The 15,024-nt window shown below is 41.4% G+C and overlaps 1 protein-coding gene across 1 annotated transcript in view; it reads right to left on the bottom strand.

The window, feature by feature from the left end:
• The window catches only part of Cttnbp2 (cortactin binding protein 2), a 151,809-nt gene that overhangs the window by 134,187 nt on the left and 2,598 nt on the right, over window positions 1-15,024 (bottom strand). Inside the window, exon 2 of the mRNA XM_051151881.1 lies at window positions 4,851-4,958. Within this exon, the coding sequence (XP_051007838.1) occupies window positions 4,851-4,958 (108 nt within the window). The remainder of the gene's footprint in view (window positions 1-4,850; window positions 4,959-15,024) is intronic.

Raw genomic sequence — 15,024 nt, 5'->3', positions numbered from 1 at the left:
GCTAAAATGGTCAAGTTTTTAAAATTCCAATGCAAATAACTGAAAATCTGACTCCTACAGTTAGCCTATTTATAAAGTTTAAGAGCAGGATTTTCCCCTGGAAACTGGAGAAGCCATGTTGTTTTGGGGTTTTTAGCGTATGCTTCCCCCCCACCCCCCACACCCCCCACCCCCGCTCAAACTAAGGCACCAGCCAAGGACAATACAGGCAGAGGACAATACAGGCGGTAAACTTTAAGCCCCTCCCCAGATCTAGCCAATGGTCAGAACAGTCTCCACACTTGAGTGGAGAGTGGGATATGACTTTCTCACATACTATGGTGCCTCACATTTGACCATGTCCCCTGGAAGGGGAGATCTGGTGGCACTCAGAGGAAGGATAGCAGGTTACCAAGAAGAGACTTGATACCCTATGAGCATATACAGGGGGAGGTAATCCCCCTCAGGAACAGTCATAGGGGAGGGGAATAATGGAAAAATGGGGGGGGGGATGGGAGGATACAAGAGATGGGATAAACATTGAGATGTAACAAGAATAAATTAAAAAAAAAAAAAAAAAAAAGCAGGATTTTCTATCCTTAGTACAGCCAGTTTTCATTTATCCCATGTAAAACGGATGAAAAAGAAGCATACGGGAAACCTGCACCTACTGATGAGGAAGTCAGTACTGCTCTTTTTAAAATACAATTTTCTTCTTAACAAAAGTGTATGTTCTTAGAAATGGGCATGGTGGTAGATGCTTGCAATCCTAGCACCCAGAAGGTTGAGGCCAGGGGATAGAAGTTCATAGCCATCTTCCTGGCCTAGATACCATGACCATGTCTAATATATATATATATATATATATATATATATATATATATATATATATATATATATATATTAAGTGAATACTGTTACAAAGCTATTTACTTTTTATATTGAAAGTATTTTCTGTCTTAAAAAGAAAAGCATCAAAAATGCCAAGATAGACATTGCAATCTGTCTCACCCCCTTCAGACATATTTATGGACTCTTCTGAAAAGTCTATTGCTACTTATCCAATGATTGATGAAATCTTTGTAACCTGAAACTCAAAACCACCAGGATCATGTGATTTAGAAAGTGAAACAGCTTGGTCCAAAACACATTTTTAAATTCTAAAGAATTTGGATGTGGCTGGCATGGTGGCACAGGCTTGTTTTCCCAGCACTCAGGGCGGCCGAGGCAGGTGGATCTCTGTGAGTTCAAGGCCAGCCTGGGCTACAAAACAAGTCCAGGGCAGCCAGGGCTACACAGAGAAACCCTGTCTGAATAAAAAAAAAAAAAAAAAAGAGGGAGAGAGAGAGAGAGAGAGCGTGCGCGTGCGTGCGTGCATGCATGTGTGTGTTTGGATGCTTCACAATACAATCATTTCCAAATCTAATTAATACAGTTCAGGGTACAAATTAGTTATCCCTTATTTTAATTATTAAGCTCAACTATCCAATTTTTTAATTGAAAAAACAAAATGAACTTCATATGCAGATACATGGTATACTAGCTACTGATTAACAAGATTTTGGTTCTTAATTTGTAGATAAATTTATCAATTAACAATGAAATGAAAATTTTCACATCTTTCCTTCTTTCTAGGGCATCGATCAGGCAGCCAGTAAGTGACATACTGTTGCACAGTTAAGGAAAAGGCAACTTAAAGACACATTTAGACCCAAGTCAATAATTGATGAGTACAGTGGTAAATCCCGGCACTTGAGTCGGCTCCAGGTACCACAGGTATGTGAAAATTCCATTACTCCCTACTCCTCAGACCAGATCGTCTAAATATTTAAATAAATCATAAACATCACTCTGTTCAAAAAGCTCTTAGGAAGATCTCACACACTGAATTCCATAGCGGTCTGTGTGACACAGCAGCAGGCTCCTGTGTAAGCCCATGTGTGGTCTTGGCCAGATCATCTCGGGCTTCTCTTCGGTTTATTTGATTTCAATCTTTAAACATAGGGAACTGGTCTCAGCTAGATCTTTCTCATGGGCTATGTTGAAGCAGGACAGAACATTCCTGATTTCTCGTTAATTGGCTCCTAAAGGACAGGGAGGTGAGGCTAACACACATTCATGATTTCGTTTTTTTCTTTTTACATTTTCAGTTTTGGTTTTTTTGAGACAGGGTTTTTCTTTGTAGGCCTGGCTGCGGTGGAACACACTCTAGAGACCAGGCTGGCCTTGAACTCAAGAGATCTGCCTGCCTCCAGGAATTTTTCTTTTTCAAGTCCTCCCCAAAGTTTTAAATGCCTCTCATTAGAACTTTCAGTGTGACTATTTTGAGACAAGAGAGGGGTTCCTTTTTATCAATAAGCATCTTATTTAAATTACTTTTAAAATACTGAATTTTCTTGAGATTCAATTCCCATGTAAATGTACACTTTCCCTCCCCCACCCCCCGCCGTGTGTGCCTGTCTTTATCTATCTATCTATCTATCTATCTATCTATCTATCTGTTTCTGTAATTTTTTCTTCCTTTCAGTTTTGTTTTCTTTGACATAAGGTCTTACTTTGAGGACTGCACCTGCTTTGAACTTAAGCTGATCTCATTGCCTCTACCTCTCCAGTGCCAAGACCCATCACAGGCATGCACCACCAGGCCTGGCTAAACATGCACTCTTGTTTGGGGAAGTCTATCGGTCGTCATTCACCACCCCTCACTGTATGAGCCAGCACTAGGGCAGGCTTGGATCAGGGTTCCCCTGAGACTGTGGTTTTACAGCAATGCTATGAATAGGTGCAGTCGGCCATCAAGTTCATCATATCTTCAAGTGAGCATGTACATAAATGGAAACTCGTATTTTTTCTATTTTCATTTTATTGAAAAGATTTTTCATGCATTCTGATTACAGTTTACCCTCCCCCACCTCCTCCAAAATATCCCTTGCTTACTGTAAGTTACTTTTCGATTAGAGAACAGGAAATGTATGTCATAATGAATTGAGAATTTTACTTTTTAAAAAAAAAACACCAAATTATTATTTAAACACCAAATTATCCACAATACCCATGGTGAGCGAGCAAAGCACAACAGAAATGTTCTATAAGCCTGAGAAATGGGATGTGATTAGGGTTTAAATCACTGACTGTGTCACCTCAGTTTCTTGTAATTCAAACTCGGGGGCTCTATGGAAGACAGTCACTTGACTGCTGGGGAATGTTTACCTGGACTCTTCCAGTTAGCAACACTGCAATTAAAGAAAGGTACAGATGCTTTCTAAAACAGAAAAAAAAAAAAAAAAAAAAAAAAAAAAGACTCTGCTAAGTGCTCTCAGGGTTGTATAAGCAGTGGGAGGTTACACAGGGCTGGTGCGTATTACATGTTAACACAGAATAGAAAAAAACAAAAAACAAAAGAACAAAAAAACAAAACAAACAAAAAAACCCTAAAGACAAACTGAGGTCCTGCGTTTCTGTTTAGCTCAAGAGGTGACTGCATTCTGTAGTAGTGTCACACATGTTAGTGCTACAGTCTCAGTGTGGAACAGAACAGACAACACGCACGCGCGCACACACACACACACACACACACACACACACACACACAACCAAACTGCAAATGAGTAAAGGTCCTTATTCAAAAGGCTGTATCCCACCTCAGCGCTGGCTCGCTGATAAGACAAGTGAATCCCCACTGTATGAACAGATTGACCTTGGTCATGGAACTGATGGTAAAGGACACACCTACTTTACAATTTCTAGTATTTGAAATTCAGGGATATTTCCACTCCCACTCAGGACTAAGTTCTTACCCACATACAGCTGGGTACACCTCTACACTGCTACGTGCACCCCTGCACAGCTTAGTACACCCCTCCGCAGCTGCACTTACCCTTGTGCACCCCATGTGACGGTCTGTCATTCCTACCTCCCTTCTCTACCATGAAAGCTCTTGTCAAAGACAACAGTCAGCTGACATTTTACACATTCTTACATGTTAAAATAAGGCCCGTAGGACAAAGTTTAAGGAAACAATCTTTAGTGAAATAAGATAAGCCCATGCTTCATATTTAATAATTGCAACCCTCATTGCCAAATAACTGAGAGCCAAGATATATCTGATTACATACAAATGAACATAAAAGGGGGGGGCACGAAAACCAAGCCTTACACCTCTGTGCCGGGGTGTACCCAACTGTACAGGGGTAAGACTTGTCCCGAGTGGGAAAGGAAACAGTTCCTGAATCTCAAATACAGTTGATTGACACAGGGCAAACAGGACAAGATAGGGAATTTCCAATCAGAAAACTGTATCAAGAAAGTTTAACATTGTTTCAAAAAAATGTCATCGAGGCATTTGTAAGCTTTTATAAGCTTTTGTAAGCTATTATATAAGTACTTTTAAGTTATTGAAAACTCTGATAAAAATAATTTGAAGGCATGTACATCTTCATTTTAGCTATGAGTTTTTTAAAATGAAAAACATCATTCATTACTTACATAGGAAGTAAAAAGGTATATTATCCATAATATTTTTATAAATGACTCTCTTAATTTTCTCCCATAGCTATCATACACATACAAGACACCAAAATACTAATTTTCTAAAATTGCATGTCGAAGGTCCAACAAGTATGTGACGCATCTAAGGATTTCTGATTAAAACAATGGACTTCTCAAGTCCCCCATTTTCAGTGGTTTATTCTTAGCTTTCTATCATCTCAACACCCACATGACTTTGCTTTGTCTTGTTAAGGTTGGTGTTCTGAGTGAGGACTATACATTAGCCAGGTGTAACACCTTAAATACAACAGATTCAAAAATTAAGAGGGAAAGTACCTCTGCCTTTGGCCCTCTAAGAAATGTCACTCCTAGAATGTTCTTACCCTTAGGGCCTCAATGACAAGGTCTCTGGCTTCCAGTTCCCCTTCCATCACACTGAGGAGCATCCGGAGCTCTGACTTGCTGAGGGTGTCCACATCAAACTCTTTTTTCTGTAATGCAAAGTGAAAAATGTTGTCAATACAAAATAGTCCCTGAAAACGATGGCTTTCCGGAAGCTAAGCATGGCAGCTTTGGGATATCTATCTCAAGTACTAGGAAGTGGAAGCTCTCAGTTCCCTGGAGCTTAATGACCAGATGGTCTAGCCTTGACAAACTTTAGGCCAATGTGAGGCCATGTCTTTACTAAGGGAGGTGGGGTTAGTGCCTGTAGAATGACACCCAAGATTGTCCTTTGCTCTCCACATGCGCATATATATATATATATATATATATATACACACACATACACACACACATGTACATTCACACGCTTGTGCCTAAAATGTACATACAAAAGAGAGCAATAAAGAAAGACATGGGCAACCTATGGACCATTTCTATCCAGTGGCTTAATGCAAGACTGATGTGTGATCTACAGAAAACCCTGTACTGCCATTTCTGCAACTCTCCCCTCAAAAGAGATGTTGTTGTCTGACTGCCTAAACATCTGGACTTGGAATTTCTCCAAATTATGTGGCACAAATTGAAAAGTCCCTGGAGACTGTATCAAAACAGGCCTGGCTTTGGGATGGGGGGAGCTAGTATAGAGTACAACAAGAAAACACAGATGCATTCCTTGGAGGGTCCCTGACATCGTGGCTCCTGGGAAGTTATTATAAATTCCAGGGCATCCAATAATAACAGGTCTTGTTTACAGAACACTCTACAGCAGAGGCCAGCAGCTGGCCGTCTACCCAAATCTGGCCTGCAGATGTGTTACTTGGGCCATGAAGAAAAGTTTCACTTCCCGTTTAGCCACTATTGGAAAACCTGAAAATATTACTAAGCACTACAGAACTCTGCCTTCTCTTCAAGTCAGAAGTCTGGGCATTCTCAGATTTACAATCCACAGAGATGAATAACAATTGCCCCTTTCTAAGGAACACATTCTTTGTCATATTGTCAAATCTTCACACACACACACACACACACACACACAGAGAGAGAGAGAGAGAGAGAGAGAGAGAGAGAGAGAGACACGGTGTGGGAGGGGGCTGAACCATCATCTATATATAATCATCTTGACTGTAATCCTGTGGCATTGTAATTAAGCTTCAGAGATAAACTAACCTATGTAGCTTCTTGCCGCTCTATAAAGAAGGTTACACTATGGCTCAAGGGCTAGAGAGGTAGGCTTCTTAGAGACCCAGGTACACTGTGAGGAGTCTGTGCAAGGGTTGTGTAATCCTACTCCATCCCCGCACTCTACTAGCCCTGCCATTTCTTCCTCTATGGCCTTCCCTGGTCCCTACTTCCTATCATTACTGATTCTACATTTCTGCCCTTAACACTAACCTCTTTGCTTATGCCTTCCACACAGAGGCCTTCACATCTGTTTTATAGCTGGAGCTAAGAGAGGAGCAGTCAGCATGTTAGCCAGGCTTAAGTTAGAGTATGAGAGGCCCTGTAAAACACCAGCGGTCCATCTGCTCTGCGCAGACACTCTGGATAAACCCATTCCCTCCCTAGTGGATGAAGACAACCTAGTTCATCACCAAATGTCTCACGGCACGAAAGCTCAGTTGTTCTTCATGGCATTCTAGCATTTGACTGCACATTTGTGCAGCACTCAGTTTTTTCCAAGGTATTTTCAAAGAACTAAGTTTAACCCATGGGATGCCATCACCTCTATTTTTACTTGAAGAAACTACAACCCACGAATCAGAAAACATAGCTAGGACACACAAGTAGTAACTAGTGAACAGGAATGCATCAGCTGCGCCTGTGCCCGGCTTATCCATGCACATGATACATAGAACCAAAGTTCCAGAATGGGCAGTGTGAACACCACACGAAATGGGTGCATTCTGTCCATCAGCCAGTGAGAAATGGTGTGGCATTTAAGGCTCTAACACCAGACTATTTCTATGAATACACAAAAGGCAGCACAGCAAAGGCCCTGACTTCAGAGACTGTCACAACACATGACCAGAACCATTCTCATTCCCAAGAAGCCTTTAGGAAAGAGAACCATGATTCACAGTGGAAAGAGACCAGGCCTAGATGGCTCTCCAAAGCAAGAGTGTTCCTCCTAGTTAAGTGGCTTTCTTTTTACATATACATGAAACAGCAGTTATTGGCAAGGCAGAGCCTAAGGATGGGGAGAAAGAAGTAAACCTACAGCAGACCCAAGGCTTCGCAGCACTGGAAAACCACTGTCCGGTAGGCCATTGTAGAGATATTCCCAGTAAGTGGGACAGTCCAATATACCATCTGAAATTCTGTTCCCACAAACAGAGAGTTATCACAGATGATCATATGGTCCAGAGGTTCTTAAATGTCAGCATGTGGGTGGAACACTGGAGACCTGTTCTTAGAACACAGCCAGGCTCTACTCCTAATTGATTCGGTGCAGGTGGGGGTGGGTACAAATTTGCCTAACAAGTTCCCGATGACATTGAAGGATGGAGGCCACTTTGAGAAGCATTTCATTGAGTAATCTGTTTTCCCGAAAATCCTAACACCCACTCTCTACATTTCCTCTGAGGACTGCACAAGAACATATGTATAAAATTAAGCACAGGGTAAAGATGAGCAACTGCTATTAATAACCCAGATGTTTTGTGTAGAGAAGAGCAGGGTATTGCCTAAGTCTATTTTTTTTTTTTAATTCACCAAATCAAATTGAATAAACTCAGCTTACTGACTATGATGAAAGACAGACGTTTACCCTGGCTTTTCCCCACTGAAACTGCAATTCCTGTGTGCTTTACGGAATGATGTTTTATTAATGCTGCTGCTTCTTCTTCTAAAGATTTTTAATTAATTGTGTGTTTTATTGTTCTTGTTTCTTCGAAGCTTTATGTGCAAAGCTACTTTAAGGACTAATAAATTGTAAAAGACAGTGCCAAGATTATGATTCATGTTAAGAGTCAGGAGAGCTTGCCCTGCTTCCATCGTCAGCAGCAAGGCACGTGACCTGCAACCAATTCTTCTATTTTTCTATATATCATGTCAATAAAAAGGAAATCCATTAAAGGCAGAAGATGCTACTACTAGTATTCTTGCTGATCCACAAATGTATCATCCAGAATGTTAAAAAAAAAAATGTCTTCTTCCACCAACATTAAATGACATATTATTTTGAACATACAATGCATCTGCTTGTTTCTCCCCAACTACACCTAGTTCTGCCCCTGCTTCCTCAGTAAAACATTACTAAATGCCTAGATTCAACAGTAAAATTCCAGTACTATTTTCAAATTGCTATTTTCCAGTATCCGATGCTTTCTCCATTATTCTAGTGAAATGGGGAAAGAAAGTACCTGAAAAAATGGTGGAGCTCTAAAGACTCTGGCTATTTGATAAGTAAATTAAAAGTACTCTGGAGCTTCTTACTAAAAAAAATAAGGATGAGCAAACTCAGAAGCCAGTACCAGGGACAGAAGGGTAGGAGGGATGGATGTAGGCTAATAAAACTAAGCATGCACCATGTACAAAACGTCACAAGAAAACTTTGTTACTGTACATGCTGATTAGCGCACGAGCACACAAACACACACACACACACACACACACACACACACACACACACACACACACACACTGATGATAAGAGCCTCCTTTTAAAGAAGGCTATATGTATTCTGAGGCCGTGCTTTACCACTGAGCTATACCTAAAATTCTCCTTTAACTTTCCACTTTAAAACAATGTCTCACTGAGTTGGTCAGGTTGGCCTTGAAGTCACTCTGTATCCCATGCTCACACTAAACTCGTAATGCTCCTACCTCACTCTTCTGAGTCACTAAGATTACAAACATGACCCATTAGCCCTGTGGGGGGAGGGGAGGGAAGAGAAACAAGTCCCTCTGAAGTGGCTTTAGAACTTAGATATGAACAAATCATTAATGCATCCTGGTTCAAGACTAAAATGAACTATCCTACATCTTATGATATTCATTTTAAAACTGCCGTGATAATCTAATTCCCAAAGAAGACAGATGTCAGAACATACTGCTATTCACATAATGACATTAAGATCTTCAGAGCACCGATGAAAACAAGACTGCCCCTGTCCCAAATACCAAGAGAACCATGTTCAGACTATGCTTTATCACTAACCCCAATTTTCCCAATTTAAAAGAAAAACAGAAAACAAACCAACAACCAATCCAGATTACATTATTTCAGTGATACAAAGGAAATAAAAATAATGATAAAACCAACAACAAGAAGACGTAACCAGTCTGCCAGACTGAGTTTATTTGTCAAAAAAGCCCCATATATCCAGGAAACCTACTTTTCTGAACACCTACTGTATAAAAATTTGCCAGAGTCTGGTCAAACAGAGACAGCATCTGCCTTGGGATATAACAAGTCGTGCCTATTAATTTACTGTGTATATTTATCATGGTGAAAAGCTGCTTACTAGCTTGTTCTCAGAGTCACAGTTAGCTACCTTTCTTATATAGTCTACCTGCCACAGTCTATAGATGTACCTCCCATAATGGGGTGTATCCTTCTCCATCAATTTATCAATTAAGAAAATGCCTCATAGATATGGCCATAGGCCGATTCCTCAACTGAAGTTCCCCTTCTCGGGGGACTATGGATTTGTGTCAAGTTGACAGCTGACCTTAACCATAACAGTTGCCAAAAGGCCTGCAAGGGATATTCTGAGCTACAGAGGCAGAAGTGCCCCCTCAAACATTTGCCCAAACACATCGGTCATATTAGTGATGCTTAATAAAAACGTATGTAATAAAGCACACAGCCATTTTATTTGGCTCTTCCTTTCAACACCAAGTGCTCCTTTCCCAGTTAGAAGCATGTGACCAATGCCTTTGTGAACATAAGTAGGAAGATATCTGGGAAAGAGGACTTGAAGAGAACACAGGAGATGGAGATACAGGTGGAGGAAGGCCAGGAGAACAGTCACCAAAGAGTGGCAAGTCACTCTATCTGCTCAGCCTTCCAGCTTCTCGAGGAGAGTGCTGGAGTAGTCATTTCTAAACTGGGGGTACTAGACTAAGTGGTCTCTAAGATCTCCTCCCACCCTCAAGTGCCCTGATTACATGTGCCATGGGGAGAACTGCATTACTGGATTGAGGAAATCTTTGGGTTTTTTGTTTGTTTGTTTGTTTGTTTGTTTTTCCTTGAGACTAAAAGCTTTTGAGGAGTTCTTGAGAAAAATTGATTTTTTCTTTTTGCTCTAAAGTTACATAAGTGTCTTTTTTCTAGTTTAATACTTTATGCTAATAACTAGTTGCATTCACAAGCATAAAAGATTTTCTTAGAGAACAAATAGTGGTTAAACAGAAGTAAAATCAATGAAATATATTGAAACCTCAAAATATTTGAGTGCTGTATCAACATGAATAAAAATTAAGTGCAACTCTAATTATTTAGGGTGTGGATTTAGCCATTTATGAGAGTTCTTTCTCAAAGAAAAAAGTATATGGCCCTTAGGACTTCAGTCTATTTTTAAAACTCTATCCAGGTGTGCTGGCTCATTCCTTGGTCTACACACTTGGGACGCTGAAGCCAGATTGCTAAAAGTTTGAAGCCAACTTGGCCTGGGCTATGGTAAGTCCTGTCAGAACAACAGAAAGACCAGAAAACAAGAGAGAGGTTTGGGGTGTTGCAAGTGTATCGGAGGGGAGGGGAGGGGAGGGGAGAGTAAGTGAGGGGCGACTCTTTCACCCCTGCTTTTGCTTTCACCAGCCCTCTTTCTCATCTCCTCATTTGGCTGCCACCTTTCTTCAGCAAACAGAGCCACTTTCATGTTTGTATGCTCTTGTAGGTTCCAGACATCTTTCCACTCCTCAACCTTAAGAGTCTGTTATATTTCTCGTGTGGCAATCAATCACGGCCTGCCTTGTGCATTTTCCCAAAGTATTAAACTCATCTTTAGAAAACTCTATCTCCCCGCCCGTACTAGCTATCAAGACAGCAAGAATAGTACATCTTTGCATGCTTTTATCTAGCATGCCCCCCTTGACTCAGTATCAAAGAGAAAGCATGTTATGACATTAAGTGCAACGTTGCAGTGGCTCCAGGAGCAACTAAGACACAGTATGACACTCTACTCTAGGGGCTGCTGAATAGAGACACCTTCCGCCAGTCACTGGGAGTAATGCTCACTAGGGAAGGAACTAAGGAAGACCTTAAGACTTGATGAGAACACAGGGCCCACCAGGAACCTCAAGGCAGGCAACCCTGCCTGAATACTTTCACATAAGACAAGCAACTCAGGATTGGGAGGAGGTAATAGTAATAAGGAAACAATGCCGGGAAGGAAACCTGGTAATGGCTGTAGCTAACTTTAACCAGGAGAAAGCTGGAGGGAAAACAGAAAAGTGGCTCTGGCACTTGGGGGGTTTAATTCAGCCTTTTCCTCCTGTTAGATTTCCTCTTCTTCCATTTCCTCTTCAGAGAAAAGAAAGAACCCCTATTTCAGGAAACAAGCAAACAAAGCAAAGACAAAAAGCACGTATAACTCCACGAGAACTCAGATTTCTATGCAGCCTAATGGGAGACTTGAATCAGCCCCTTGGTGAAAAGCCTTCCACCTCTAACAAGCACCACAAAGGAGTTTGTTAACACGTCACAGAATGGGTCTTGATTATCTGCAGGTGGCAATTGCCAATGTGATCATTTTCAGATAAACCGGGACAGAGAAAGCAAAAATTGTAGCCTTGTAGCTACGAGAAGCCCTTTTGAGGAAAAAATCGGGTCTTTGGCGTCATCTTGCTGCCTCTTTGGTGACATACAGAGATGCCAAAACAAAAATCACTTACAACCAAGGACCCACTCAACAAATTCTGCACCCACAATAGCCTTCAAATAGATCCTCAGCCTGCTAAACGTGAACAGCTTTGCACTCAAATCACCATTCTTACATGGTCCACAACATGCCACATATAGCAGGGGTAGTCTTTGGATAAGATATTTAAAACAGCTACAACTAAAATCATAACAGACCTTCACTATTAATGCTTTCACAGCCATTATTCTCAGTAACTCCTGAACAGGAAGATAAGAAAGAGAGGCAGACAGAGAGGGAATATAAATGTAGGCACCTGTGAGTGCAAACCAAAGGCCAACCTTGGGAGTCACTTTTTGGGTGATGACGGCACCTTGTTTGTAGAGACAGGTTCTAGCACTAGTCTGAATCTCAGCAAGTAGATGAGCCTGGCTGGTCGTGGCTTGTTGTGGCTGGCTGAGCTCCAAATACCCCCTTGTCTCTGCCTCCCTGGGTTAAATGCGTATCACCATGCTGGGCATTCTTAAGTGAGTTTCCAGGTCTTCACTGACTACAGTATCACTCCAAGCCAAGACAAGGCCTTTTAAAATATTATATAGGCCTTGCAAACAGGCAATCAGTAGAGAGAAATCTAGTCAGGTGTCTTCAAACACAGCCTCTTTTCAAATGAGCTGAGGTGGCAGGAGCTATGAGGCCTGGACAGAGAAATGACGCCACCTCAGTAGGCTCGTTCTAAGCTGGATTCTAGTCCCACATTCCATGTACCTGTCTACTGTTCCAAAGCCTTGCCTAACCTCTTTTTTTTTTGGACTTTTTCTCTCACCCTATGAACCATCGATTCCTTCACACCCTAATGAGTGACTGGGCTTTGACTTTAAGGTTGGGAAAACTCAGGAAGAGAGTAGCATGGTCAATATCTTAAGACCATTCCATCTTCAGCTTCAGTCATCATGGTGATGAAAGAACCAGAAAGAAAAAAAAAAAAAAAACCTGACAGTGTTGAAAATCAAAATTTGAAAGCAGAAACCTGGAAAGCACTTGATAGGTCATTGAGAAAAGCAGTTGAGAAGATGGAAATGTGGAAATGAGAACCGGGCTGGTGTGGTGGCTGAGCACTCATCTTTCCAGCCTTGTGACATGAGTCTGACCCCCAGACTTCAGAGATGGAAGGAGAGAACCAGGGCTGGTGTGGTGGCTGAGCACTCATCTTTCCAGCCTTGTGACATGAGTCTGACCCCCAGACTTCAGAGATGGAAGGAGAGAACCAGGGCTGGTGTGGTGGCTGAGCACTCATCTTTCCAGCCTTGTGACATGAGTCTGACCCCCAGACTTCAGAGATGGAAGGAGAGAACCAGGGCTGGTGTGGTGGCTGAGCACTCATCTTTCCAGCCTTGTGACATGAGTCTGACCCCCAGACTTCAGAGATGGAAGGAGAGAACCAGGGCTGGTGTGGTGGCTGAGCACTCATCTTTCCAGCCATGTGACATGAGTCTGACCCTCAGACTTCGGAGATGGAAGGAGAGAACCAACTCCACAGAGTTGTCCGTTGACATCCACACATGAGCTGTGGCACGTGTACCACCCCTCCACCGTACAGTAAGTAAGAAATATTTAAAAACTGAAATGCAAAGGCCGGAAGATGTACTACAGTGACAGAGTAATTGTCTCATCCTGCCCAAGAAAAACAAAAGTTGAAAGAGAAGTCAGCCAGTCTGTTGATTCGGGGCCTGAAACATCTGGAATGTTAACTGTTATAAACCACTAACCAACATCTGCATTATAATCTTGTAACACAGGGTATATTTGCCAATTAGCTGATCAAAATCAAGTATCCATCAGCTTCTACGGAGCGTGACTTAACAAATGAGCTCATACAACTCTCCTTGAAGGCCGCCACTCTCTCCAAGCCATAGCCTGGATGGTCCCATGATCAACAGCAGCTCTCTGTTATTGCTGATAAAGCACTAATGCCGTAAAATGTCTTCTCAGTGTATAAACTTATGGGGAACACATGACAACAGAACCAACTGGCGATTTAGCACTGGTATGGATTCAACCACAAATGGGGCAAATGGTTTTAACACAAAATTGCTCCTATGAGAAATTTAATAGCAGCAATAATAATAAAAATAAACAGAACAGGTGCAAACAGAAATATGCAAGCTGTTGTTTAAAAAGCGACAGTGTAACGTGTAAAATAATATCTCCATTCTAATTTTTCAAATTTCGCAAAACCTAAGCTATTTCCTAAAACCTATAGCTGAGACGGTGACATCTCTCCACTCAACTCTGCAAGCCTTTGACATGGGACATCTGTGAGGGAAACTTGAGAAATGGCCATGGGTGCACCCCACTTTCTGCCATCTCTGTTTACATCCTCCCTCTGAGGGTCCAGCACAAATGTCCTCTACCATGGACTACTTCCAGTGCTTTCCATAAACAGTTTGAGATCCTTCCGTTAAGAAGCTCTCTGTGACTGTTGACATTGTTTGTGCCATCTTCTCAGTGTACCGCAGCCCACTGCAGGAGCACTTCAAGGGATTAAAGGCAGGGAAGATGCTGCTGCCCAGGATGTTTCCACCTTCACAACTGATGCGTGCTCTCTTCATGTTACTTCCCTTTAAAAACCGTGCTATCAAACTTTCAATATTCCCCAGCAACTATATAATGACAATTTCATTTCTCTCAAAAATAAAGACCAAAACTAGCTAAGAAGGTTCCTTTTATTGCATTTGCATTCAATACTGTAACCTAGAAAACAACATTTTTAAGGTGCTGGCATTAAATTTAACACTGATGTGTTTGTAACATTTAAACCAAGAGGAATGCTGGATGGCCCCCCAAATACAGCTCTAAATGGATCTCCATTTTCTTCTCAGTCCCAAATACCACAGTGACAATAAAAAGCAGATTTCTGTTTTCCATACTGCCAGCCATTCAGAGTTATTTTCTGAGCAGAAATAGCAATATGGCCTATAAAAGTCATCCCATTTGGCTAAGGTACTGAAAATAACCCAGGCTCCGGGCATGGATCACAGCGTAGACTATTAATACAATCCTATTGAATAATGTAGCTGTTAGCCAGCTTCACACTCCAGGTGCTTTCAGGATTTACACAGAGACGGACAAGGATAACAAACTAAATTTAAAGCACTACACTGGAAATTATATTAAACTGTAAACTATAAATTAACCTGGTTCCTAAGCAACAATCTAAATAGAAAAAAAAACAAACAAACAAACAAAGAAGAAGAATAAAAGAAAAAAACCTCTGAAAACACGCACTCTCAAAAATAGACAACTGCTTGCT

Source organism: Acomys russatus, chromosome 10, assembly GCF_903995435.1.
Source record: "Acomys russatus chromosome 10, mAcoRus1.1, whole genome shotgun sequence".
Lineage (NCBI taxonomy): Eukaryota > Metazoa > Chordata > Mammalia > Rodentia > Muridae > Acomys > Acomys russatus.
The sequence above is the reverse complement of the archived record's forward strand: the minus strand, read 5'-3'. Positions and strand labels throughout refer to the sequence as shown.